Source organism: Syngnathoides biaculeatus, chromosome 14 (assembly GCF_019802595.1).
Source record: "Syngnathoides biaculeatus isolate LvHL_M chromosome 14, ASM1980259v1, whole genome shotgun sequence".
NCBI classification, from domain to species: Eukaryota; Metazoa; Chordata; class Actinopteri; order Syngnathiformes; family Syngnathidae; genus Syngnathoides; species Syngnathoides biaculeatus.
Window position 1 is genome coordinate 22,142,284 of NC_084653.1, and position 25,909 is coordinate 22,168,192.

Consider the following 25,909-nt stretch of genomic DNA (forward strand, 5'->3'; position numbering starts at 1 on the left):
ATTTATGAAGTACAATAAAGTGATGGCTCATTATTTGGCATGTTTAACATGCAGACTTTATAATGACCATATTTCCTCAATTTCTGATCAGGAGTAAGGTATATGAGGTCTATTTCGAAAGGGGAGCCATTTATTTATGCAAATCCATGTTTTATCATAATTTTACATGTTGCTGTAGCCAATCGCATCGATCAGTCGACTTCTAGTTCCAGGAATGCAGCCGCTTCCTTCGGGTGGTTCCACAGGTCCATTGCGGTCGACAGTTTGGATCTTGCGGCCCGTGGGAGATCGGTTTTTGTCCACCTCGGGGTTTGGGTAGCCACCAAGGATGACGACCGTTTTGCCGCCGCGTTTTCAACCGCTGTCCGATGGAGGCCCACGTAGCCCGTCCGGGTAGGCTTGTTGGTCGAATACCGTGTCGGTATTTGCGGACGTCATGGCGAAATAGGCGCGGTCGAGGTGGTTCGTCTGACCGCTGATGGCACAGGTGCGCGGGTAGTTGGCAGCGTAGCAGATACTGCCGGGCGAGTAGTTCGTTGTGTTGCTTCACCGGTAGGATTTTGGTCTCACGATGAAGGTGGTCCTCGTTAGCCACGGCCAGGAAACCGTTGGTGACTCTCGACGACGGGCACGGCTCGGCGGAACCGTCCCGGGCCAACCCGGCCCGGCCAATGATCGTTGGACCCTCCAAGCAATCACTACTGGTCAGTCGTAATCTTGCATACTGTACTCATCCATACATCCATTATCCAAGCCGCTGATCCTCACAAGGGTCAAGGAAAAGCGGGAGCCTATCCCAGCTAGCTTCGGGCGAAAGGCGGACTACACCCCGAACTGGTCGCCACTCGGTCGCAGGGCGGATACCATCACTGAGCGGGAATCGATCCCATGCTGCCCACAGCTAAATCAGGCGTGTGTACTACTACACCATAAGTGAGTATATATATATATATATAATATATATATATATATATAAAAAAGCAATATACGTTGAAATAATGCAAATGTTGGCTCAATTTTTTATAAATGAATTCACTCCTGTGTTTGTGCCAACGATTCCTTTTTCCCACTGTAATTACTATGTATATAATGCAAATGTATTATTGTTTATTTTTGCCAAAAATTGTTTGCAATTTGCAAGTTGGGGAACAAAATTTGTTCCCATTTTTAAAGACAAAACACTTTAATCATATTCCACGTACAATAAAGCCTCGGTTCTTGAACGTCCCCGTTTTTTAACAAATCGGTTTTCGAACGAAAATTCGAGATTTTTTTTTTTTTTGGAACGAAAATCGGTACTCGAACGCCCCAGATAAAACTCGGAAGTAACATATTGCGCGTGGCCAGACCAGCTGACCCACGGCGCGCTTTGTTGTGAATTCCCATGGGCCCGTAAAAACCTGAAAATTCTTCTTCTTTTCCTTTCGGCTTGTCCCGTTACCGGTCGCCACAGCGTGTCATCTTTTGCCATCTTAGCCTATCTCCTGCATCTTCCTCTCGAACCCCAACTGCCCTCATGTCTTCCCTCACCTCATCCATAAACCTTCTCTTTGGTCTTCCTCTCGCTCTTTTGCCTGGCCGCTCCATCCTCAGCACCCTTCTACCAATATACTGACTCTCTCGCCTCTGAACATGTCCAAACCATTGAAGTCTGCTCTCTCGAATCTTGTCTCCAAAACATCCAGCTTTGGCTGTCCCTCTAATCAGCTCATTTCAAATCCTATCCAACCCGCTCACACCGAACGAGAACCTCAACATCTTCATTTCTGCCACCTCCAGTTCTGCTTCCTGTTGTTTCTTCAGTGCCACCATCTCTAATCCGTACATCATGGCCGGCCTCACCTCTGTTTTATAAAACTTTGCCCTTTATCCTAGCGGAGACTCTTCTGTCACATAGAACACCAGACACCTTCCGCCAGCTGTTCCAACCTGCTTGGACCCGTTTCTTCACTTCCTGACCACACTCTCCATTGCTCTGTATTGTTGACCCCAAGTATTTGAAGTCGTCTACCCTCGCCATCTCTTCTCCCTGGAGCTTCACTCTTCCCCCTCCACTTTTCTCATTCACGCACATATGTTCTGTTTTACTTCGGCTAATCTTCATTCCTCTCCTTTCCAGTGCATGTCTCCATCTTTCCAATTGTTCCTCTGCGTGCTCCCTGCTTTCACTGCATATGACAATATCATCTGCGAACATCATGGTCCAAGGGGATTCCAGTCTAACCTCATCTGTCAGCCTATCCATTACCACTGCAAACAGGAAGGGGCTCAGAGCTGATCCCTGATGCAGTCCCACCTCCACCTTAAATTCCTCTGTCACACCTAAGGCACACCTCACCATTGTTCTGCTGCCATCATACATGTCCTGTACTATTTTAACATACTTCTCTGCCACACCAGACTTACGCATGCAGTACCACAGTTCCTCTCTTGGTACTCTGTCATAGGCTTTCTCTAGATCCACAAAGACACAATGTAGCTCCTTCTGACCTTCTCTGTACTTTTCCACGAGCATCCTCAAGGCAAATAATGCATCTGTGGTACTCTTTCTAGGCATGAAACCATACTGTTGCTCGCAGATACTTACTTCTGTCCTGAGTCTAGCCTCCACTACTCTTTCCCATAACTTCATTGTGTGGCTCATCAACTTTATTCCTCTCTATTTGCCACAGCTCTGAACATCCCCTTTGTTCTTAAAAATGGGAACTAGAACACTTTTCCTCCATTCTTCAGGCATCTTTTCGCCCGCTAGTATTCTGTTGAATAAGTTGGTCAAAAACTCCACAGCCATCTCTCCAAATTGCTTCCATACCTCTACCGGTATGTCATCAGGACCAACTGCCTTTCCATTTTTCATCCTTTGTAGTGCCTTTCTGACTTCCCCCTTAGTAATCATTTCCACTTCCTGGTCCTTCACTCTTGCCTCTTCAACTCTTCCTTCTCTCTCATTTTCTTCATTCATCAACTTCTCAAAGTATTCTTTCCATCTATTTAGTACACTACCGGCACCAGTCAACACATTTCCATCTCTATCCTTAATCACCCTTACCTGCTGCACATCCTTCCCATCTCTATCCCTCTGTCTGGCCAACCTGTAGAGATCCTTTTCTCCTTCTTTCGTGTCCAACCTGGTGTACATGTCTTCATATGCCTCTTGTTTAGCCTTTGCCACCTCTACCTTTGCCCTACGTCGCATCTCGATGTACTCCTTTCGCCTCTCCTCAGTCCTCTCAGTATCCCACTTCTTCTTCGCTAATCTCTTTCCTTGTATGACTCCCTGTATTTTGGGGTTCCACCACCAAGTCTTCTTCTCCCCTTTCCTACCAGATGACACACCAAGTACTCTCCTGCCTGTCTCTCTGATCACCTTGGCTGTCGTCGTCCAGTCTTCCGGGAGCTTCGGTTGTCCATCGAGAGCCTGTCTCACCTCTTTCCGGAAGGCCGCACAACATTCTTCCTTTCTCAGCTTCCACCACATGGTTCTCTGCTCTACCTTTGTCTTCTTAATCTTCCTACCCACCACCAGAATCATCCTACATACTACCATCCTATGCTGTCGAGCTACACTCTCCCCTACCACTACTTTACAGTCAGTAACCTCCTTCAGATTACATCGTCTATAAACCTAAAATCGTCTATAACCGTAAAAACCTGAAAATAACAGCGGCGAAAGCAGTTGACCCACCCACGACGTATTTTGTTATCAATTCGAGACTCATTTTATGATATAAAGAAATTAAACTATACATGTATATCTACTATGCAGTTTATTATTAAGAAAAGCTTAAAAAATGCTTGAGGAAGTCCAATTTATTTAGGCTTAGAACACATTATTTCTTTCTCCATTCATTGTAATGAGAAACATCGATTCGGTTTTCGAACAAATCACTTCTCTAACCGTTTTCGATGAAATGAAACCAACGTGGTTTTCGTCACGCGCGTTTGTCATCAAATATAAAGGCACTCAATGTGAAGTTGACTCACATCAACTCAATTTTGCATGACATGACGCAAATATTTGTGCTCAAGACACCGTTTCATTTACCGGACTTCCATCGGAGCAGCGTTACAGTCGCAGCGCGTCGTAGGCCGGCCCGCGTTTGGCCGACGGCGACGCGCGGCTCATTGCAATGCTAATCTGCACAAATGGCCGCCGGAGCGCGGGGGGGTGGGGGGGGTGCGTGTGGGAGAAACAGCGCACCTTTTGTTCAACGCCGCTGAAAGAACTGGCCGCTTCTGGTTCCCTTTCTAAGTCAAGCGAGAATGGACGGATTTGCGCGCGCGGCCAACGGGGAGCCAAACAAATAATCCGTAATATGATGTGTTTCATTTCAAAAGCAGCGTGCCCCCACCTGACTCGTCCGATCGGAATGCAATGTCATGTAAAGTGAGGAAAACCGGGTAACATCACACACAAAGCGTTTTGCATTCGCTGACCTATTATGGAGTTGTTGCACTTCTCCCCACCGCCGCTAACACCCCCCCCCCACCCCCCTCTTTTCTTTTACAACTTCTGAGACTTGGACGTTTTGCAACATGCCTCAAAGGAGGCTGGAGGCCCTTTTTGTTTTGAGCTTTTCACACTTGAGGGCCGTGCTGTGCTGTGGTGGTGGTGATGGGGGGGGGGGGGGGTATGTGACAGCGCTGAAAAGACTGCGAGGGAGGATTGGCTCACACTGTCGGAGGGGGGGGGGGGAAGCGTTGGCTACACATTGGTCCCCGCTCCGAGAAAAGAACGGGATTAGCATACGACGACCGAGTAGAACTAATCTCCTGTGACATAATAGAAGTGTACATAAACAAGATCCCAGACGACCGAGTGGCACCGCCCAAAAACATTCATTGGAACACCGCCTGACCTCCGATTTGATGAAATTTACAAACAATTTTGCCCACTGGAGACAAGCTAAAGTGAATTGATCTGTTCAAGGATCAGACTCTGGACAGATTTCCTGAACTTTCAGCTCTGCAAACATCTCAAGGATCAGACTGTGTGATTGTTTTTGCTTATTCAAAGGGCGAGATCTTGAGGAAAACCCTGGAAACTAATTTTGCTATTATAGTGACTCGCTCTGGTGCAACGAGGCGCACCGATATGTCCATTTGAGCCGTTTGTTAAAACATTGAAGTCTTCCGTATGAGGGTAGTAAAACAGTGGTGATGTCTACCCGTAGGTGTGACAGAAGAATTTAAGGTGGAGGTGGGACTGCATCAGGGATCCACGCTGAGCCCCTTCCTGTTTGCTGTGGTAATGGATAGGCTGACAGATGAGGTTAGACTGGAATCCCCGTGGACCATGGTTTTTGCAGATGATATTGTGATATGCAGTGAAAGCAGGAAGCAGGCGGAAGAACAATTGGAAAGATGGAGGCACTCGCTGGAAAGGAGAGGAATGAAAATTAGCCGAAGTAAAACAGAATACATGTGTGTGAATGAGAGGGGTGGAGGGGGTAGAGTGAGGTTCCAGGGAGAAGAGATGGCGAGGGTGGATGACTTCAAATACTTGGGGTCAACAAACCAGAGCAATGGTGAGTGTGGTAAGGAAGCGAAGAAACTGGTCCAATCAGGTTGGAACAGCTGGCGGAAGGTGACTGGTGTTCTATGTGACAGAAGAGTCTCTGCTTGGATGAACGGCAAAGTTTATAAAACAGAACAGAACTGGAGGTGGCAGAAATGAAGATGATGAGGTTCTCGCTCGGAGTGAACAGGTTGGATAGGATTAGAAATGAGCTCATTAGAGGGCCAGCCAAAGTTGGATGTTTTGGAGACAAGGTTCGAGAGAGCAGACTGGACATGTCCAGAGGCGAGAGAGTGAGTACAATGGGAGAAGGGTGCTGAGGATGAATGATGATGAATATATGTGCGTGAATGAGAGCGGCGCAGGAGGAAGTGTGAGGCTCCAGGGAGAAGAGATAGCGAGGGTTGACGACTTCAAATTCTTGGGGTTAACAATGCAGAGCAATGGAGAGTGTGGTAAGGAAGTGAAGAAACAAGTCCAAGCAGGGTGGGAACAGCTGGCGGAAGGTGTCTGGTGTTCTATGTGACAGAAGAGTCTCCGCTAGGATAAAGGGCAAAGTTTTATAAAACAGAGGTGAGGCCGGCCATGATGTACGGATTAGAGACGGTGGCACTGAAGAAACAACAGGAAGCTGAACTGGAGGTGGCAGAAATGAAGATGTTGAGGTTCTCGTTCGGTGTGAGCGGGTTGGATAGGATTAGAAATGAGCTGATTAGAGGGACAGCCAAAGTTGGATGTTTTTGGAGACAAGGTTAGAGAGAGCAGACTTCGATAGTTTGGACATGTCCAGAGGCGAGAGAGGGAGTATTTTGGTAGAAGGGTGCTGAGGATGGAGCTCCCAGGCAAACGAGCGAGAGCAAGACCGAAGAAAAGGTTAATGGATGTGGTGAGAGAAGACATGAGGACAGTCGGTGTTAGAGAGGAAGATCCACGAGATGGGCTTGGATGGAAAAAGATGACACGCTGTGGCGACCGGTAACGGGACAAGCCGAAAGGAAAAGAAGAAGAATTGGCATCTTCAATCATTTGCTTTTATGTGTTTCTATGCCTGTCTGTGAAAACATGTCTTTATGTGAAACCGGTTTATGGTTGCCAAACAAAGGTTCGGGAGCGTTTTACCGTGCTGGAAAGAAATATCAATGGCCTAATCAACTTCGACTCGTCTTTCACCGCATTACAGCCCACTACAAAAAGTATTTTTAGTCGGCTGACCTGAGCTCCCACGAAGAACCTTCTCGGTTTCGCGCAATGCATCCCATCCACACGCTCGCACGGATATTCCAACTTTTAAGAGGTTCCACTGAAATATGGAGACTGATAATAAAAACAGACACCAATATGTGGCCCCTCGAACATACATGAAAATAAAAACGTAAAAATAACACGCCTCGGGGGCCTTTCACACGTGCGTAAACCTCTGCAGGCCACAACGGAAAGCCCGTGGAATAATATTCATTGGTTAGAAAATGTAAAGAATATTGGAAATGAAGGCGCACCAGGAAAAACTCCAAACGCGGCGTTTGGATACTTTCAGCGTGATTGCAAAGGATCCTGTTTAACGTCATCGTAGCGCCGCGTCGTTCTCGAAGGCTTCATTTGGCTCCGGTCGAAAGTCCTCCTTGGTTCACGGCTTGGCGCCGCCGTTGTGATGTTTGGACGCGCGTCTTATTGATGTCACTTGGATTGATTTCGTGTCGACGGACCGTGTATTTGTTGAAATGGTCTAGCGTAGGAGGTGGTCGCACACCAACAGAATCCCACCGATGACCCGGATTCAGGTGCGGGGGGTTTCAACCTCGCATTTGCCAATTAAAGCTCCTTTTCGCCAATTCCTGAATTATTTGTTCGCGATGCGGAGCGACGTCTCCGTGGAGATTGAATACAAAGCTTGTTGGGGAACGTTGTGTAAAGAAAGCGGATTACGTTACGTGTCATGTAAACACGTTGATTACCGAAAGGTCGGGACACGACGCGTTCAAGTGAATACAAACATATTTCCCGTACAAATTGCTTAGCCTCACCGTTATTGTGTAACTGCTTTTTTTTTTTTTTTTTTTTTTAATGCATTCGATGAAGGTTGATGAGTTTAACAGTGCAACGGTGGGTCATCAGCCTCGGTTAGCCTAAGAATTCTTCCCGTTATAGAGTGAGTAATTATTCTTTTTCTCCGTTTCCCAATGCTCTGTTTATGTTGAACTTTCTAATGGGGATGTGATAAGGAAAAATGACTTTTTATTGTTTGTGTACAAATAATTGGGTCTCTGGAGTGCCTGACAAGCACGTACTTTACATCCGTCTGGCCTTTTCCCGCCCGTGTCGTCCATTTTCTGTCGAGTTATTATGTTTGCCTTCATTTTCAATACACGAAAACGTTGCGGCCTTGAAAATTTCAAATTTCCCTTTAGGATAATGAAGCTCATCGTTATCTATATCCTCATCTGCCGTTTCTGAAACTGTTTCCACGAGCGAGCAGTTCTGCATTATATAATAGTGCGGCTAATTTACATAATAGATGAGCGTTGTGCCCCGAAATAAGCAGCACTGGAGTTAAAAAGAAAAATTGTTGGCTGATAAATCCTTTGATTAATCAGACAAAGCACCACACGCGTGAAGATTCTGTTCCCCCGCCGGTTTAAAGTCCTCTGAGGCCGAAATCTTGCAAGATCGCATGCGAGCTCACAAAAACGAAGACGAGCAGACACTTCTGCACGCGCTCCGATGTTTGCCAAGCGGTCTCAGAAGGAACCGGAGCCGGGAACCCGAAACGACGTCGTGTGAGACGTGTTTGTTATTATTTATGGTCCTTGTCTTGTTCCTATTGTTGTTTGGGTACATTGTGTTTCATGTCACAATTTGTGGCAATTCAATACAGAAACACGTTCAGTATTTAAGATTGTCGGCCCCAACCTGCTTAGGACCTTGTAATCAGGACAAATCCACGCTTAGCACACCTCAGACCTCGGGATAATCTTATTGGATAATCTCGGGAGATTTGACGATGAACTGACAGTTCCCGTCCTTGGTCGCGAAGGGGTTAAACTGGGAGCAAAACACGCTGATTGTATTTCGGCCTAACCCGAGACTACTTTGAACATAGCTGCATAAGGACATGATATTTGGAGTGCACCTTTTCCGACGGTTGCATCAGCTTCTTTTTTTCTGAGTGGAGCACAACCAGCTGTCGACTTGTGGCTGATCCTCCGTTGAAAGAGTCTTACTTCACAAATCACCGTTGTGGAACATCTTAGCATTTTTACACCGAAATGTCAGCCACACGACTTGTGCAGCATAGCTGTTGATTTGGCCAAATGCTAACACAATTCGTTCACGTTGAATCATATCTCAATAATGTCCTGGGGGAAACAACACACGATGGTGCAATGACTAAAGTGGAGAAATGTACATAAACGTAGCAACAATGAGGCTTAAATATTTTTTTTCCCCCGGGTCAAAGACAACACAGGTCCAATTGTTGAAAATCTCTGATAATCCCAAGCGATTAGCTTGTTGTGTGGGGTGTGTCGACAGATTTCCCCGTGTCAAATCTGTTTGATAAACAGTCAAGAGCGACAATCAAAAATCTCTAAGCTGTTTATTTTCAAATTGTGTTTGACCCAGACTCCATGATTGTAGCGTGAAACACAATAATAGCCAAATAGGCTAATTTGTTGCTAATGGCTAATGGTACCATGTTGCCTGTCACCGGTCTGTCTTGGTACGACATCTGGTTAAGGTGTAGGAAACTCGCAATTGTCTGTGGAGATATTTGTCACGTCTAGTGCGCTGTGCTGATAGTCCCTATTTTTAAGAACAAAGGAGATGTTCAGAGCTGTGGAAACTGTAGAGGAATAAAGTTGATGAGCCACACAATGAAGTTATGGGAAAGAGTAGTGGAGGCTAGACTCAGGACAGAAGTAAGTATCTGCGAGCAACAGTATGGTTTCATGGCTAGAAAGAGTACCACAGATGCATTATTTGCCTTGAGGATGCTCGTGGAAAAGTACAGAGAAGGTCAGAAGGAGCTACATTGTGTTTTTGTAGACCTAGAGAAAGCCTATGACAGAGTACCAAGAGAGGAACTGTGGTACTGCATGCACAAGTCCGGTGTAGCAGAGAAAAATGTTGGAATACTTTAGGACATGTATGAGGGCAGCAGAACAGCAGTGAGATGTGCTGTAGGTGTGTCAGAAGAATTTAAGTTGTTAGTCGGACTGCATCAGGGATCCGCGCTGAGCCCCTTCCTGTTTGCGATAGTAATGGATCGGCTAACAGATGAGTTTAGACTGGAATCCCCTTGGACATTGACGTTCGCAGGCGGAGGAACAATTGGGAAGATGGAGGCATGCACTGGAAAGGAGAAGAATGAAGAAGAGTGAAGCTCCCGGGAGAAGAGAGGCCGAAGGTGGACGACTTCAAATACTTGGGGTCAACAATACAGAGCAATGGAGAGTGTGGTAAGGAAGTGAAGAAACGGGTCCAAGCGGGGTAGAACAGTCGGCGGAAGGTGTCTGGTGTTCTATGTGACAGAAGAGTCTCCGCTAGGATGAAGGGCAAAGTTTATAAAACAGTGGTGAGGCTGGCCATGATGTACGGATTAGAAACAACAGGAAGCAGAACTGGAGGTAACAAAAATGAAGATGTTGAGGTGCTCGCTTGGTGTGAACAGGTTTGATAGTATTGGAAATGAGCTCATTTAGAGGGACAGCCAACTTTGGATGTTTTGGAAACAAGTTTAGAGAGAGCAGACTTTGATAGTTTAGACATGTCCAGAGGCGAGAGAGGGAGTATTTTGGTAGAAGGGTGCTGAGGATGGAGCCGCCAGGCAAAAGAGCGAGAGGAAGACCAAAGAAAAGGTTGATGGATGTTGTGAGGGAGGACATGAGGACAGTCGGTGTTAGAGAGGAAGATGCATGAGATGGGCGTAGATCTAAAAAGATGAAGAAGAAGAAGAAGAAGAATGCGCTGTGCTGATCATCTTGACTACACCCCACACAATAAAAGCAGTACCAACAGTATTTTTTATGGGGTTTCTCAATTTAAAATGTGTTTCAGATGCTAAAGATTGGTCTGCGTTCGGTATTGGTATCGGATATGTCCTCACTGTAGTTTTTTTTTAGCAAACTATTGTGTTGCCACCTCTCTTGCCTCCTAGTGCAGTATCGACCTCTGCAGTACTCAACAGTTCCAGTTTCCTTGAGAACCGTTTGTTGTATTTGTTTCTTCTGTTGATAACGTTTTGTGTTAGGTAACCTGTTGAGCTGTGCTCATTTACGACATTGATCTAGCACGTAGGAGTCCGGCTTCAAGAGGATTGCGTAAAGAAGGTTTTGGCCAGATGTCCGTGAAGTAATGCGCCGTTATATTGCCTTCCTGTAGGCCGCCACGATGGTGTTAGTAAAAGTCGTATTACAAATGAAAGGGCCACCATAGCAACGGGGTCAAAAAAATATCCAAATAGTACATTTTTGACAGGTGAGCGTGAGAGTTGGGTATGAACTTGATAGTTTTTATAACGATGTGTTTATTGTCTTTTTTCTGTCTTTAATAACCCAAGAGTTGGCGGAATTTAACACATCAAAAGGCCCAGGTAAGCGCTGAAAACCAACAATGGATCTGCTGCTATCCGTCAGGCAGCAGCGTATTAAATCTAGTCATGATTTTTTCTGTTTGGGCTCAGGAGCATATTGGAAAAATGATGTCAGTTTAGAAAAAAAAAAGTTTGTTGCCGTATCTCCAAACGTAAGCGAAGACGCCACCATCCAAGGCGAAGGCCATAAATCATCAGCATCCGCAAACGTTGCAGACATCTCTCTGAGCCTGAGCTCATCTGAGATCCTCTGACACAAAATGGAAAAGTGTGCCAGGGTTGTCAAACGGTCCGGGCGAATGCGGGAGGTGGGGCCGGGGGGTGGGGGGGGGGGGGGGGGGGGTGACGGTCCGGGTTATCCAGGCAACATTAATACTGCGTATCCAATAGGTAAAGTCGTCTTCCCAGTTTCCCAATACGTTGAACTAATTCTTTGTTTTGCACAGCACAGAGATCTTTTTTTATGCGCCCGAGCAGGTGATTATTTGGCAATTTGCTATGTTTAATAGGAGTATTTCTCAACACGGGCCAAAAGTGATACAATAGCGCATTCTTCCTTATTATTATTATGACTATCTATTAAGGACAGTTAAAGGCTTTGATTTTTATGAGATCAGAAGTGGAATGTTAGCGATGAGACCATCAGAACCCAGAAATCGGAGAATCCCTCTCCAATGAACCTGCGTGTACACGGGCCTCCCGCTTTTTGGTGTCTGTCTGTATTCGGGTACAGGTTTTCGATGGAATAGACTCAGTCAGGTCTAGATCGGAGCTACTGACTGAAGTTCTGTGAAAAATGGTTTTAGAAGTTGGATGGCTTTCCCTTGTTTGCCTAGGTTGTAGCGTTCCAAAGTGCCTGTCTCTTTGGTGACTGTACAGTTTTTTCCTCCACTCAAAAGATCCAGATTCTGATGGGTTCACGGTAATACCCCGTCGGGTTCTGTGACAAATGGTGCCAGAAGTGAGACAATTAGCCATAAAACCATCCCTGGGTTACTCTGGTTGACGGGGGAAGAAGTATGAAGTCTGAACGGTTGCTCTTTGATGTCATGGTCAGGGTGCAGTTTGTTCAACTCTCTGGACCCGGATTCAGATCAGCATTGAGTATTTTACTCTGTGTTGTTGTGATTTTAAATGTCTGATCTTTAAGAGGGAAGAGTGTGCCGCAGGTTTTTCCTCCCCAATAATTGAAATGGGTTGAGGCTATTACTCCTCAGAGTTCCATGACAAATGTGGATTGGTTCTGTGTTGGGTCCACTTGGGAGTTGGGTGACCTCGGCAAAAGAGATCCAGCTTTGGATTGACCATAAATTAAAATGGTGAGTCTGTGCAAGAATATGGGCTACTTATCTTTTACAATAATTTGTATGATGGAAAGCACACCAGGTAAATATTGGAACTCAATGTTACCAAACATGATTTTTCCACCCACTGGACCGAGATGCAGATCCAGCATCATTTCCGAGACAAATGTCAGAAATGGGATGGGTCATTGTGAGGCCACTTGGTGGGGTCCTCGGTATGGGTGACCTCCAAAACAGAGCCCAGAGATATCTGAAGCACTGGTATGACTGGAATGAGGAATCTGTTTAGGACAAGGGTTCATCTTCGGAGTTAGGGTGGGGGTTGAAAAGTGGGATAGTGAATCCGCCATGCAAATACTACATATAGAGCTCGTGTACCTATGTCACCGAAATCACGTGACTGGCCATATTGCTGGTCAAACAAAGCATTGTTCAGTGCCAAGTCTGTTGATGTTGTTGTCTTATAGCGTGACGGTCAGAGTTTTGTCTGATACGTTAAACAATTAGAAGGTGATAATAAATGAAGGTACATGGAAAAATGAGAGACACTCGGCATAGAGTACCCATATTTAATGCCGAAGTCGATGTTTTCGCCGATAAGAAATTGGAATGTTATTTCGCTTCCGCTTGTCTTGGACAACTGGACCAACACATGGATCTGGTGAGTAAGTCATTGAGATTTACACGGAAAAGTTTGAAAGCGTATAAAAGGCTGGACGTATACAAATACTTCGTTGCTGGATCTGCTCTCAATCAGGAATAAATCCGACCTAGTGACAGGGAGACGGCTCGTGAACGCGGAAGCGTATTCGGCCACACGTTAACCTTTGCCGAAGTCCATCGATCTTTTTAGCTAGTATTCAATACAAATACCAGTATTTAAATAATTGACCCCTGGTTTTACACAAACTCTCATTCACTATTCAACTATAATTGAGAAGAAAAAAAAAAAGAGGAAGGAGTCGTCTCCACGAAAAGTACACGGAAGGGATTGCGGCCACATGTTAACCTCTCTGCTACGACAGATGGTTTATTTTCTTTTTTTTAAATGCGTATTGCTGTTAAATGAGCCAAGTTGGCATTATAGATACTTCTTGGTAATTTGAGATTAGAAAAATAATTCCTACCTGAAATGAAACGATCGCTACACAGGCGTGTGTTGGCACTATATTTCATGTTTTATTTCCGAAATCAATCGATATTTTCTGGTCTTTTCAGCTGGTATTCCATCGAATGATCTCTTTGAACATCTGCCTCGTTTGTTGTGACAACCAACGGCACAACAGGTCTCGGGGAATTTGAAAAATCAGTGCAGAGGAGCTGGGTTTGACCGGCAATATGGCGCCATGCAGGTGCACGAGCTCTAGACTGGGGCGACAGGGAAAGATGAAGAACATGAAACATTGTACGCAAAGTCTACGAACAAGTTTGAGAGCATGTCTGAGAATTTAAAACCCTCTTACGTTACTTGAGAAGAACTTATCAGAAGAATTAATGTGACAGTGTGAAATTACGATCATTTTAAAGGCCCGATTCTGCATTCACTTCTGTGCTAAAGAGACTCTTATAAGGTACAGAATAATCTACCAGTGGCACTTTAATTGATCTGACCGTACACACTTAAGAGGAAGTTCTATTTTCTCGTAAACATTTCCACTCTCCGAGTTTATGAGGGCGAAAGGCGGCCGAGCATAGGCGGCATTTAGCGCTTTTCAAACACACGTGTTGGGAGAGGCGGGGGGCATTTTGATGAAGGGGGTGCCGGACCTCGGCGGCGCTAACTACGCTCGGTTTGTCGGGCCGGATGACCTGTTTATTTGGGCTCGCAGGGCGCATGTCCTCGGCTCCCGGACTCAACTGTGAATAAGCCGCCGTGGTGGGGTCTTCGGGTGAGCCAAAGTAAGCAGCGGCGCCGGCCAAAAAGTTCGGCGCGGCGGGGAGGCGCGTGTTTATTTACCGCTCACGCGCGCCGACTGAACAAACAGCACCGGGGATCTGGTTAAGGATTATTTTATTACTTCGCAGTTTGTACAGTTTCTACCATGGAAAAATAACATGTAACATAAGACCGTATTTACAATTCCATTTTTACAAAGTGTCTTTACAAGATTTGCGTTGCTTCCGATTAAAAAAAAAAAAAGTGATACTAAAACACACAGAACATCCACATCCACACACATCCAAATCAAATTGGAATACACACATAAATAAATATAGACATTCACTGACTGTTCCACGACAAACATTTCTACAGCCAAGAAGATGTACAATGCATTATTTCCACACGTTATGATTTCATTAATAAACATTACATAGTATTCCCAGTATAATTCTTTGTTAATCCATTAATGGAATATCGCTAACATATTGAAAAGCACCATTTAATTTCTTTTTTCTTTCATGCCAACAGGATGTCATGCAAAAAAAAAAAAAAAAACACTGAAAGCTCTCCAATCGTAGCACATTCCGTTTTTTTTTTTTTGTTTTGTTTTGTTTTTTTATGTGTAAGTCAAATGGACTACATGCAATGGAACGATGTGACATATTCTGGGTTCGACAACCGTGACATCATCCATGGGTCCAAATAAATAGATCTTGTACCATTCTTCAGGAATCGGCGACTTATATTCTTTTTCTTTGTTGCCTGTTCTCTCAGGTCATCAAACTTTGCTGCTGCTGCTGCTGTTTGTTGAGATTTTGGACTTCCATACGAGGTGCGCAATAGCAAGAGCACAACAGCAGATGTCGAAGAGTCAGACGAAAAACTGTACACACCGACCTGACGTAGCGAGCCAGAAGGGTTCAGAAGGGATGTCTTGTGGTGCACTTGAGGGAAGAGGACTGTAATTTCATAAATGGAAGTGGGGGAGGTGGGCGGCGGCGTTGGCTTTTGGGACAGTTCACGATTCCACACTTTCTTCCCGGATAGTCTCTTAACGGATACGGCGGGCGGGGGGGGGGAGTGACTCGATTTGCCTCGCTTTGTGACTCAGTGTCTTTCGAGTGACGGTTTCTGGTGATGGGAATGGTGCTGCCGGAGTCTTGGCCCTGGAAAATAAAAAAGGGAAAAAGCATAAAATGAAAGCTGTGACCAAATTTGGGAGGTGTGGAAGACAGAGGAGCCTTTAGAAGGACATTTGACTCGAATCACAAGCAAATACTGGACTTGTACGTCTGAATTTCTAAAAGATGGCCATACACACACACACACACACACACATCATACACACAACTTTTGGTCCAACGCTGAACTTTAGTTATTAGTTCATGTTTTAGTGGAATCGCTACAACCCCCTCCCCCACCCGCCCCACATTTTTTTTTTCACAAGTTAGCATTGTCTGTCTGTCTCTTCGTCTTATTCAAAAGTAAGCGTATTGTCGAAAAACCTCTGAAGCTCTAATTCATTCGGCAATTACATTATGTTGGAGTTAACGTTATCATGCTGCAGATTGATGGATGGCAATAAAAATCTACGCTCACAATCATTCAGAAATGTACGCTCCCGTAATCTGATTCTGGGACGGATCTGTCGTGATGATTTGCGACGTCAGTTTTTTGGCGTCTAATCGGACTCGCTGTTGTTGTTGCTTGAATTTTATCTGGCAGCTTGGAGTCATAAGGGAAAGGACGAGAGTTGACACGTGAAAATATGGATGTGCAAATCTATTTTTCCATCTATCTATACGTAGATATGATATAAAAACACATCCCTGTTCAATTAACGTATTTTCCGCACTATAAGGCGCACCTGCAATGAACGGCCTATTTGAAAACCTTTTTCACATATAAGGCGCATAGAATCGACGCTACAATAGAGGCTGGGGTTACGTTATGCATCCATGAGATGGAGCTGCGCTAATAGCTCAATATTTATCCATGTATAAGGCGCACTGGATCATAAGGCGCACCGTCGGCTTTTGAGAAAATTAAAGGCTTTTAGGTTCGCCTTATAGTGTGGAAAATATGGTACCTCAAATAAATTTCAATTATTCTAAAAGTATGGAAGTGAATAAGTGCCACCAGGATCACATTTTCAGTAGTTGTATTTCAGTGTAACGTTTCGATGTTAACAATTGAACTGGCTACAATTCGCCGTCTGAAAATCACCGTTTGTGGCACTAGGCAGGGTTACTTCAGGTCAGAACCGAACAGCCAGCCAATCCAGTTACGCTTTCTTAGTACGTGACGTCACGTGACTCGGTTCTGACCTGAAGTAACCCTGCCTGTGAATTGTAGCCAATTCAAATCCTGGTGGCACTTATTTATTCCATATAAAAGGCTTTTCCTGACAGTTTGTATTTCTAACGTGATCCTCGAGGTTTTGTTCTAACACCGGTATTTGGAAGTGTTCATAATTCCCTCCACGTTGTCTAAGGCTCCAATTCCAGGTAAAGGGGAAGAACCAGCGTATGTATGTATGGTGTTCTTTTGCCGATCAGCAGTGTAATATGTGGGAAATATTGCCCAAAAATTGAACCTTGGTTTCATCAGCCGAGAACACGGCAGAGTTTGGACAGAAATTGGATGGATTGAGGGTTCAATAAAGGGTATTGCAGTGCGTCATTGAGCTGATAATGTTGAAACAGCTTGAAAAGTTAATGGCGAGAAAGAACCCTGATGTGATTAAACCAGTGAGAAGCGAGTCCAGAGTGACCTCATACTTACGGTGTTGAGTGACTGGTAATAGTTCGGGAGTCTGGAAGGTCTTGACAGTGGCGGGGCCTTCCCCTGCGGTCGTTATGACTTGCACCTCCAGTCTGTAGTAGGTGGACGGCCGGAGGTTGGACACGACCAGCAGATTGTGATCCTGCCGGGGGGACGACAGACACACGCAATCAGATGAAATCCAAGCGAAAGTCGTGTGAACGGGCCGCAAAAGAAGGGGACCGTCTTTGCACAAGACTCAGACGAAAACAAATCACGGCTTTCATAAGACCGCCTCGCTCTCCTCTCTTCAGCCGACGCGATAACGCGTGCGGTGGGTGGCGTTATTTATAGTTGCGCTCCAGAGACTGGGAGGCGCAGATAGGGCGCACCGTGTTGTTGATAGAGCCGATGATGTCAAAAAGACGTTTTCTTTGCCGAGGATAAAAGGGAAAAGACGCGGAGTCAGATGAAACGATACCGGAGTGTGAGAACAACGCCGGCTCTGAGCTTTTCCTTCCCCGAGTTTGTCTGTCTGCGTACGAGGTTCATGGAAGGAGGGCCACGGGGCGTTAACCTTAAAGCCAGCCTCAGCAATGAGAGAAATCAACCACGGGAGATGGACTTTCATCTCAAGGAAACACAAGAACGCAATTCTTCATATGTTTTTAGACCGTGAGAGTTTCAAACAACAGCGAGAGAGAGAATGAAAACAGCTCTTGGTTAAAGCTATTCAGCAAAGGCCTACATTTTCACTCTGAATCTCTGGTGCTGGTCATAATTATCACGTTTTTAACAGTACTTCTCAACATGGGCCAAAGGCATATCAATTTCTCCTCTATCGAGACTCCTCGTAGCTACAAAAGACGGTCCCGGGTTATCGGAATATGGAATTAACCCTCTGGTGTTGGGCTACGCAGCAGAGGGTTAACCTATTCACAGCGGGCCAAATTTTGTTGCATGACAAAAAAAATTGACGGCATTTATTTTGACTTTTGTGTAAATACAAACAAAAAAGGCATAATGTGTCTTTGAGCCGCCGACAATAAAACGAGACAAGAGTGTTACCCTGGTAACCAGAGCGCTCCTCTGCGACAAAGCGGTGTTATTTCTTACCGGAGGCAGGATTTGGGACTGGGAGATGATGCTGTTGGGCAGGCTGTTCTGTCGACTCTCGGTGGAGATCTCGGCCCAGGTGACTTGAAAGCCCGTAATGCGCTGGTGGGCCGCCAAACGGGACACACGCCACAGGAAGCTGCCGGTGATATTTCCTCCGCTGATGGAAAATGTAGCTGTCAGGTTTTCGGGCTTGGCCAAAACTTTCGGAAGTGTTGCAGCTGTTAGGAAAGAAAGAGGGAGGGGGGACAGGGAACCAATTCTTCAGTCTCTTGCCAACTATTCAGTCGAAGATTGATACCATTTTAGGCCGGTATGCTATCTATAAAGCAAGGCGGAATCAGTAAATTACACTTCAAACCTTAATACCCCTGCCAAGGACGTTGCTTTTTCATCCATATCAGTGACGACATTTGGCGAAACCTCCATCAATCATACTTCGAATACATGTTTTCGTACGCTGGCCTTGCAGGAGGTATGCGCTCCACAGAGATCTGGATAAACCGACACGTAGTGCTTGTGTTGGGTTGTTAGGTGCCAGACTATTTCTTGGCCCAATCAGAAGCTTTTTTTTTTTTTTTTTTTTTTTTTCCTGGTGGCGTAAATGCCAAAATGTTGAAATATTGTTTTGATGGTTTATGGATTTTTTTCCCCCCCTTGTTACCGTGATGAAATACACGAGCAAGTGTTTTAATTGCTGTATGAACAGTAATCAGATTGCGTTGTGAAATGTGTAAATACTTGCCTCCCTCCCCCGGGCAGTGGATGTGTTTGAGAGTCTTGCTCCGGATGGTGGCGCAGGACGGCGTGAGAAAGGTGGTGCTCTCCTCCTTGGAGCGTCTCTTGGATTTCAGCATGTGAACCGTGACCTTGTACTTGCAGGAGAACAACAGGCCGGGGAGGTTGATGTAGTTCTCCTGAGCCAAGAAACACAGCATCGAGTCCCGCTGATGACTTTGACGTGACACCCGGGGGTCAGGTCCCGCCGAGCCTCGGAGATAATTAAAAGCGCGGCGCCAAGCCGGATCGCGTTCCCGCTCGGGCTTAGTGAACCGGAGCCTCACTTTTATTCCCTTCACTCTGATAATTCAGTGGGCAAACCTGTTCATGTACTCTGCGCTACTTTCGGGGTGTGAATTCTGGGGGTTTGTTGGATCCAGCGTGAACGTTATCATCCCAAACTTGGCGCATAACCAAAACAAACAGACCGAGACCACTTGAAGAGGTCGGCCTCGGCCAGTTTGTAACCGAACTCTGGTCGGTTCGGCGTCGATGTGCACGCAGCACAAACCGCAGGAATCAAAAAGTACACAACACAGGATGTTATATCGCTGAGCCACTGCTAAGAGGATGGTAGTAGAAACGAGATAGAGTGCAGTTTTGGTCATATACAGACTTTTGGTGCAAGTTGCATCAACAAATCTGAAACACTAATACAGCAATATAATGATTTTCAAATGACACTATTTGGTAATAAGCAGTACAGCCAGTATATGACATTTTGGGGGGCTAACACCTCATCATTCTTAAGGTGGTAATGTCTCAAAACCATTGTTTCCACCAAGCAGTACAATTCAGTCCAACATGTTTTATGTTTTGCACACCCTTTCATGTGGCTGCTGGTCACATTAGTATTATATTTTATTGTATTCGTGCACGAGAGGACCTTTTAAAAATCAATTTGCGACGCCTTGGAATAGAAATATCCCCCATTCGAGCACGAATCCATTTGTGTTATGTATACGCTACAAGATTGTGATTTTCACCCAAAAGCTTTTTACTGAAGAACTTTTGGTCAGATGTTCTAGATCTAAGTAGATCAAGTCGATTTGCACTTCAGTCCAGACAAGAGAACCAGATTACAAGTGTGAACACATTCAAACATTCATCCATCCATTATGTACTGCTTTTCCGGGTCGGGTCGCGGGGGAAGTAGCTTCAGCAGGAATAGCCAGACTTCCCTTTCCCCAGCCACTTCTTCCAGCTTTTCCGGAGAGATCTCGAGGTGTTCCCAAGCCAGCTGAGAGACGTAGTCTCTCCAGCGTGTCCTGGGTCGTCCTCAGGGTCTCTTTCCGGTGGGACATGCCTGGAACACACCTAACCAGGGCGTCCAGGAGGCATCCGAATCAGGTGCCCCAACCACCTCATCTGGCTCCTCTCACCCTATCTCTCAGGGAGAGCCCGGACACCCTGCGGAGGGAACTCATTTCGGCCGCTTGTATCCGGGATCTTGTCATCCCCACAGGCGAGGGGAGGAACGTAGATCGACTGGTCAATTGAGAGCTTCCCCTTTCGACATAGCTCCCTCTTTACCACAATGGACCGATATATAGTCCGCATCACTGCAGAAACTGTACCGATCAGTCTATGGATCTCCCGCTCCAATCTTCCCTCACTCGTGAACAAGACCCCAAGATACTTGAACTCCTCCACTTGGGGCAGGATCTCATCCGCGACCTGGAGAGGGCACGCCACCCTTTTCCGACTGAGGACCACAGTCTCGGATTTGGAGGTGCTGATAATCACCCCAGCCACTTCACACACATTCAAACATTCACAATATACTGGCCCCCAAAAAAATCTCTTTTTCAAGGACATCTCGCTGACGTGTGAATTTCTATCTCTCATCGGAAATAGTGACGCATCTGTAATAACGGGCGCTCCCCGGAGAGCCGGCGCGTACGTTCTCTCTGATACCAAACAACTTTGATTAAAAGTGAATGAAGCGCTGCGCTCACATGAAAGCACAAGCGCTGGGATCCTTCCCAGCCATCTACAGAAGCAGGATGTATATTTCCTAGCAACCACAGGCAGGCGGGCTCCCCAAAGAATGTGTTGATTGGCCAGGTCTCTGCCATCCTGGATCAGCCTGAGCCCAAACAGCCCCCACCCCCACCCCCGGATTCCCCTCACCTCCCTTGACTCTCCTAAAAAGAAGCCTGGTGTGGAGGCACAGTCACTCCTGTCCTCCATTCCGGGAACATTTGCTTTATTAAATGCCTTTTATTGGACATCACCCCAATCGCCTGACCACAAGGCTGAATCAGAGCGTTTGCAACAACGGCCATTGATTTGCCGAGTGTCACTGGGCTTTGGGTTCACCGAGTGGACCGTTTGTCCAGGCTAAAGCGTCAAACAAAAAAAGAGGAGGCACGGGCTTTGCATAGCAGAGAGCTGCTGCTGATGAGGCGCTTTCTTTTTCACTTGCCTCAGCGAGGTTGGCCAAACGTTTGCAGTTCAAGACCAGAATTAGAATTTTTGTTCCTTTCACGGGACCCAAACATGAACTTAAACGTTTCTTTGGCAAGAACCTGCATGCCTGCCTGTAAGCTGCTTAAAAACGGACCCACAACCCATTTTGGATCCCAAACCAAATATTTGGGAAACCCTGAGGGAGCCTGGATTGATATAATTGCAATTTTTTATCTCCCTAGTGGTACAATGTGGATGTCCGCCATGAGTGCATACTTAAAATGAAAACATAGACCATTTAGTCAGATCTAACTATGGTACATTAGAAGTACGTGGACCATTAAATAAGGAAAATGATTGGAGATGGCAGGCAGTGCGGTAATGCTAACATTACCTGGATTTACACCAGAGCTGTGAAAAGTCAGTCTAGGCCAACAAAATAGATATTTGAATGATTTTCTTTTGTTACATCTGAAATGTTTCTACACAATGTTGACACGTGGATTTACTATTTTGGGCACATGGAGGTTATTTCAGGTGTTCAATAAATGTAAACAAAGAAAACAAGAGAGGAACTGTGGTACTGCATGTGCAAGAGATATGTTAGAATAGTACAGGACTTGTATGAGGACAGCAGAACAACCGTGAGATAGGCTGTAGGTGTGTCAGAAGAATTTAAGGTGGAGGTGGGACGGCATCAGGGATCCGCGCTGAGCCCCTTCCTGTTTGCGGTAATAATGGATAGGCTGACAGACGAGGTTAGACTGGAATTCCCTTTGACCATGATGTTCGCAGATATTGTGATCTGCAGTGACAGCAGGATGCAGGCGGAGGAACAATTAGAAAGATGGAGGAGAGGAATGAAGATTAGCCGAAGTAAGAGGGGTGGAGGGAGGAAAGTGAAGCTCCAGAGAGAAGAGATAGCAAGGTTGGACAACTTCAAATACTTGGGGTCAACAAAACAGAGCAATGGAGAGTGCGGTAAGGAAGTGAAGAAACGGGTACAAGCGGGATGGAACAGTTGGGGGAAGGTGTCTGGTGTTCTATGTGACAGAAGAGTCTCCCCGAGGATGAAGGGCAAAGTTGATAAAACATTGCTGAGGCCGGCCATGATGTACAGATTAGAGACGGTTTTGAATAGAGAAGAAACAACAGGAAGCAGAACTGGAGGTGGCAGAAATGAAGATCTTGAGGTTCTCGCTCGGAGTTTAGGATTAGAAATGAGCTCATTAGAGGGACAGCCAAAGTTGGATGTTTTGGAGACAAGCTTAGATAGAGCAGAATTCGATGATTTGGACATGTCCAGAGGCGAGAGAGTGAGTATTTTGGTAGAAGGGTGCTGAGGATGGAGCTGCCAGGCAAAAGAGCGAGAGGAAGACCAAAGAAAAGGTTGATGGATCTTATGAGGGAAAACATGAAGATAGTGGGCTTCAATGGAGAAAGATGACACTGTGGCGACCCCTAACGGGACAAGCCTAAAGGAGAAGAATAAGTCCAAAATCCAAAGTGGGCACTTTTCCAGACCTACACTGTAAATCTAGTTTGAAAAGGTTTGAAACAGCGTCTACAAACAAACCTGCGTGGAGGATTTCTCCGGTCCCCGTGTCTCGTTGTGGTGGCAGTACTCGGGCATCCACTGGACGTGGTATCGGTTCATTCCGGGCTCTGGAACATGAGACGGATACAAGCCAAACTGTTTGAAAATAAACACAATTGCAATAATACCTTGACAAAGAAATATTCTATAATATCGTCTTGTTTGTAGTGTTTTGCAGAACTGTAAAACCAGCAATGGAAACCAGAGGGCATTTTTATTACATCTTTATAGCAAACAAACATTGCTGTTTTAGTGCCGCGAGTAGGAAAAAACAAGCAATTTATCTGTGGGAAAGAGTTGTTTTGACCATTGTTCCTTTTAATAGAGTAAATGCTTAAGAGATTAGTCAATAACAATAACTTTCCTTCGTGCCAGTCAAAGTGGAAGTGGCCAATTTAGGACAATACACTTTCAGCAAGATTTAAATCTGATACGTGCGCACATCTGCAACACTTTTTCACCCTCTGAGTCTGCAACGTCGCGATGCACAAAGTAGCTTCGTACCCCGCCACTCTAGCTCGGCAGTATTTGATTAAACTCGCAAGATATTTCATTATACAAGCGCAAATGATTTAATAGGCACACTCCCAGCTTGAGATCAAGATAACTTATTACTCGCTTGCTGTTTTCTAAAAGCAGTCCACCAAGAAAGTTCCGACTGAACAGTTTCTAAAATGCATTTATTGATGAACCTTTAGTTTCTTTTGCAATCAGGCTGTTTCTGGTTCCCTCACTGTTTTTTTTTTCTTTTTTTTTTTTCTGCAGCTGCATTTAAAGAATCTATAAAAGGCCACTTTACACTGCTCGTTTGGCAGCAAACACAAACAGTTAGCAGCTAGCTAGTGCGCAGAGCAAAGCCTTTAACAGCTAAAAATCGTTCCAGATCCTTCCTCCGGGACTTGGTAGAGACTTAAAGTAGACCTAACGGCGCATAAATAGTGGACAGATGCGCAGTCCGCACGGACAGGGGCGTTGCAGCTGTTTGCCATCAAGTCGGCAAAATGTCAATTTGGACCCCGAGCGCCTGAAAAATAGGACAGTAATTCTTAGTGGAGCCAGAATGGCCTTAATCGGACACATTAACCCTCGTAAATGCACACTTATGAGCTCATCATCGGCATGGCCCTCCTCTTATGTTACCCAATGCATTATTCATTCAACGGTGTCGCTCGGATGTGTGCAAAAAAAAAAAAAAACATATTCGATTAATAACTGAGCGACGCTCTGTTCGCCTTGCAGCGGGGGCCGGGGTTGCGGCGGGGAGATAAAAGGGGCCCTTTGAAGGCTTAGACGCAGCGCTGGCACCCGGAGCCCCTGAGCTCTTTGGAAGCAGAAGAGAGGAATTACAGGGTACTGGGAAGGAGAGGGGAGTGGGGGGGGGGGGGGGGATAAAGAAGATACTGTATGCTTAGCCGGCGTCTGACACTGAGAGATGGTGGCGTGTACACCGAGAAACAAGACGCGACAAACAGGTAGAGAACAGAAGGAACGCTCGAGTCATATCAATTCAATTCATTGATATGAGTGAGTTCAGAGTGCTAAGAGCAATAGAGCAACCAGCGGCTAAAGCATCCATGCTAGTTCTTGGATAAACCGCTGAGTACCCACTTCCAAATAAGACCAAGCGCCTTTGTGCGGCGTGAAAAGGCCTTCGAATGCATAGAAAATGCACGAGCAGATGGAATCAGTCAGGATTGGAGCTACCGGAATGGCCGCCGTCCTACAAGTGTTCGTCTGGTTGTCGGGAAGACAGCGATATAGCTGCACTTTGCTGTCCTGTTCCAGTCTCCCAGCATGGGTTGATTCCACTTAGGGACTATCTATATGTAGCTCGTGAGTGACTGGCAGCCAATCCAGGGTGTATCCCGCCTTCGCCCGAGTCAGCTTGGCTAGACTCCGGCTCACCCGTGACTTTGAGCAGGATAAGCAGTCTAGAAAATGGATGAATTGATAGAATCAGTCAGAACGGTAGCTACCAGACTGCCGCAGTCACCGCTGTCCTGCAGTCTTTTGTCTGCATGTTGGACAGAAAGCGATATGTTATCTGATCGAATACACGGTGCGCTATGCTTTGGTGTTCTGGAGACAACCCAGAGGCCCGCGCTGCTTTGGATCACGATGAATGAGAGTTTAATCATGGTCCAGTTAACCTGTCCCTTCATTTTGTCTGTCACACAAACCAGATGTCCTGATACTCCGGCTCCGCGGGCCATCCTGTGTTTACAGTAGTAGAACCGGGCTTGCCGGAGCCAGAGACTGGGGTCATCCCTCAAGTCTAATGAATGGCAGCGGCATATACTGTACACTGCAGACGGGGAGAAACGAGGAGCCTGGAAGAGGATTTACAATGTTCTCTAACACAGTGATTCCCCGGCCGTGATTGATCGCAGCGAGCGAAACTCCGAGCCAACCTTCGCGAACAGTTTTGGACTGACTCCATCTCCTCGCCTCTCTCTTCTGATTCAGCAGTTGGTGTCTCACCAGGCCTTTCCCTTCAAGCCAGGCTTTGCATTCTTGACTAAGGGATGTAGAGTTTGGCTTGGCCCGTGACATAGATTAGTAACAGAATGGGCTTTGACAGGTTACCCTGAGAGCGTTGCTTTCAAGGCTTCCATATTTCCACCCAACTATTAACCGAAGACTCTGGGACTGGACGCCGCGGGGACAAGGCATGTCTACACCGGAGAACATGCGATCCTTCCTGTGCCACGTGACATAAGCTCTTGCAAAACAAAATGGACCGCTTTACCGCCCAAGCGAGGATCTATTAAAGGCAGCTGTCAATAAATCCCATCGCGCTGCTCCTGCTCGGAGTGTTTATTGTTCTTTACTAAACAGTGGCTCCCCTCTGCCAGCCCGTGTGCGGGTCTCCGCCGTTTTTCCCCCTGTCAGCCCTCACACAAAGACACATTGATTCATTTAGTCCATCCACACAATCAGGTAACAGAAC

The 25,909-nt window shown here is 45.9% G+C and overlaps 1 protein-coding gene and 1 long non-coding RNA gene across 3 annotated transcripts in view; one reads left to right on the forward strand and one right to left on the reverse strand.

The window, feature by feature from the left end:
* Positions 1-25,909, forward strand: part of LOC133512682 (uncharacterized) — a 119,512-nt gene that overhangs the window by 43,608 nt on the left and 49,995 nt on the right. The window lies entirely within an intron of this gene.
* The window catches only part of LOC133512679 (anosmin-1), a 77,939-nt gene continuing 66,439 nt past the window's right edge, over positions 14,410-25,909 (reverse strand). The window contains exons 10-14 of the mRNA XM_061842515.1: positions 22,939-23,027; positions 18,916-19,087; positions 18,171-18,391; positions 17,076-17,217; positions 14,410-15,457 (exon numbers count right to left, since the gene is read on the reverse strand). Coding sequence (XP_061698499.1) covers positions 15,399-15,457; positions 17,076-17,217; positions 18,171-18,391; positions 18,916-19,087; positions 22,939-23,027 — 683 coding nt within the window. The 3' untranslated portion in view covers positions 14,410-15,398. The remainder of the gene's footprint in view (positions 15,458-17,075; positions 17,218-18,170; positions 18,392-18,915; positions 19,088-22,938; positions 23,028-25,909) is intronic.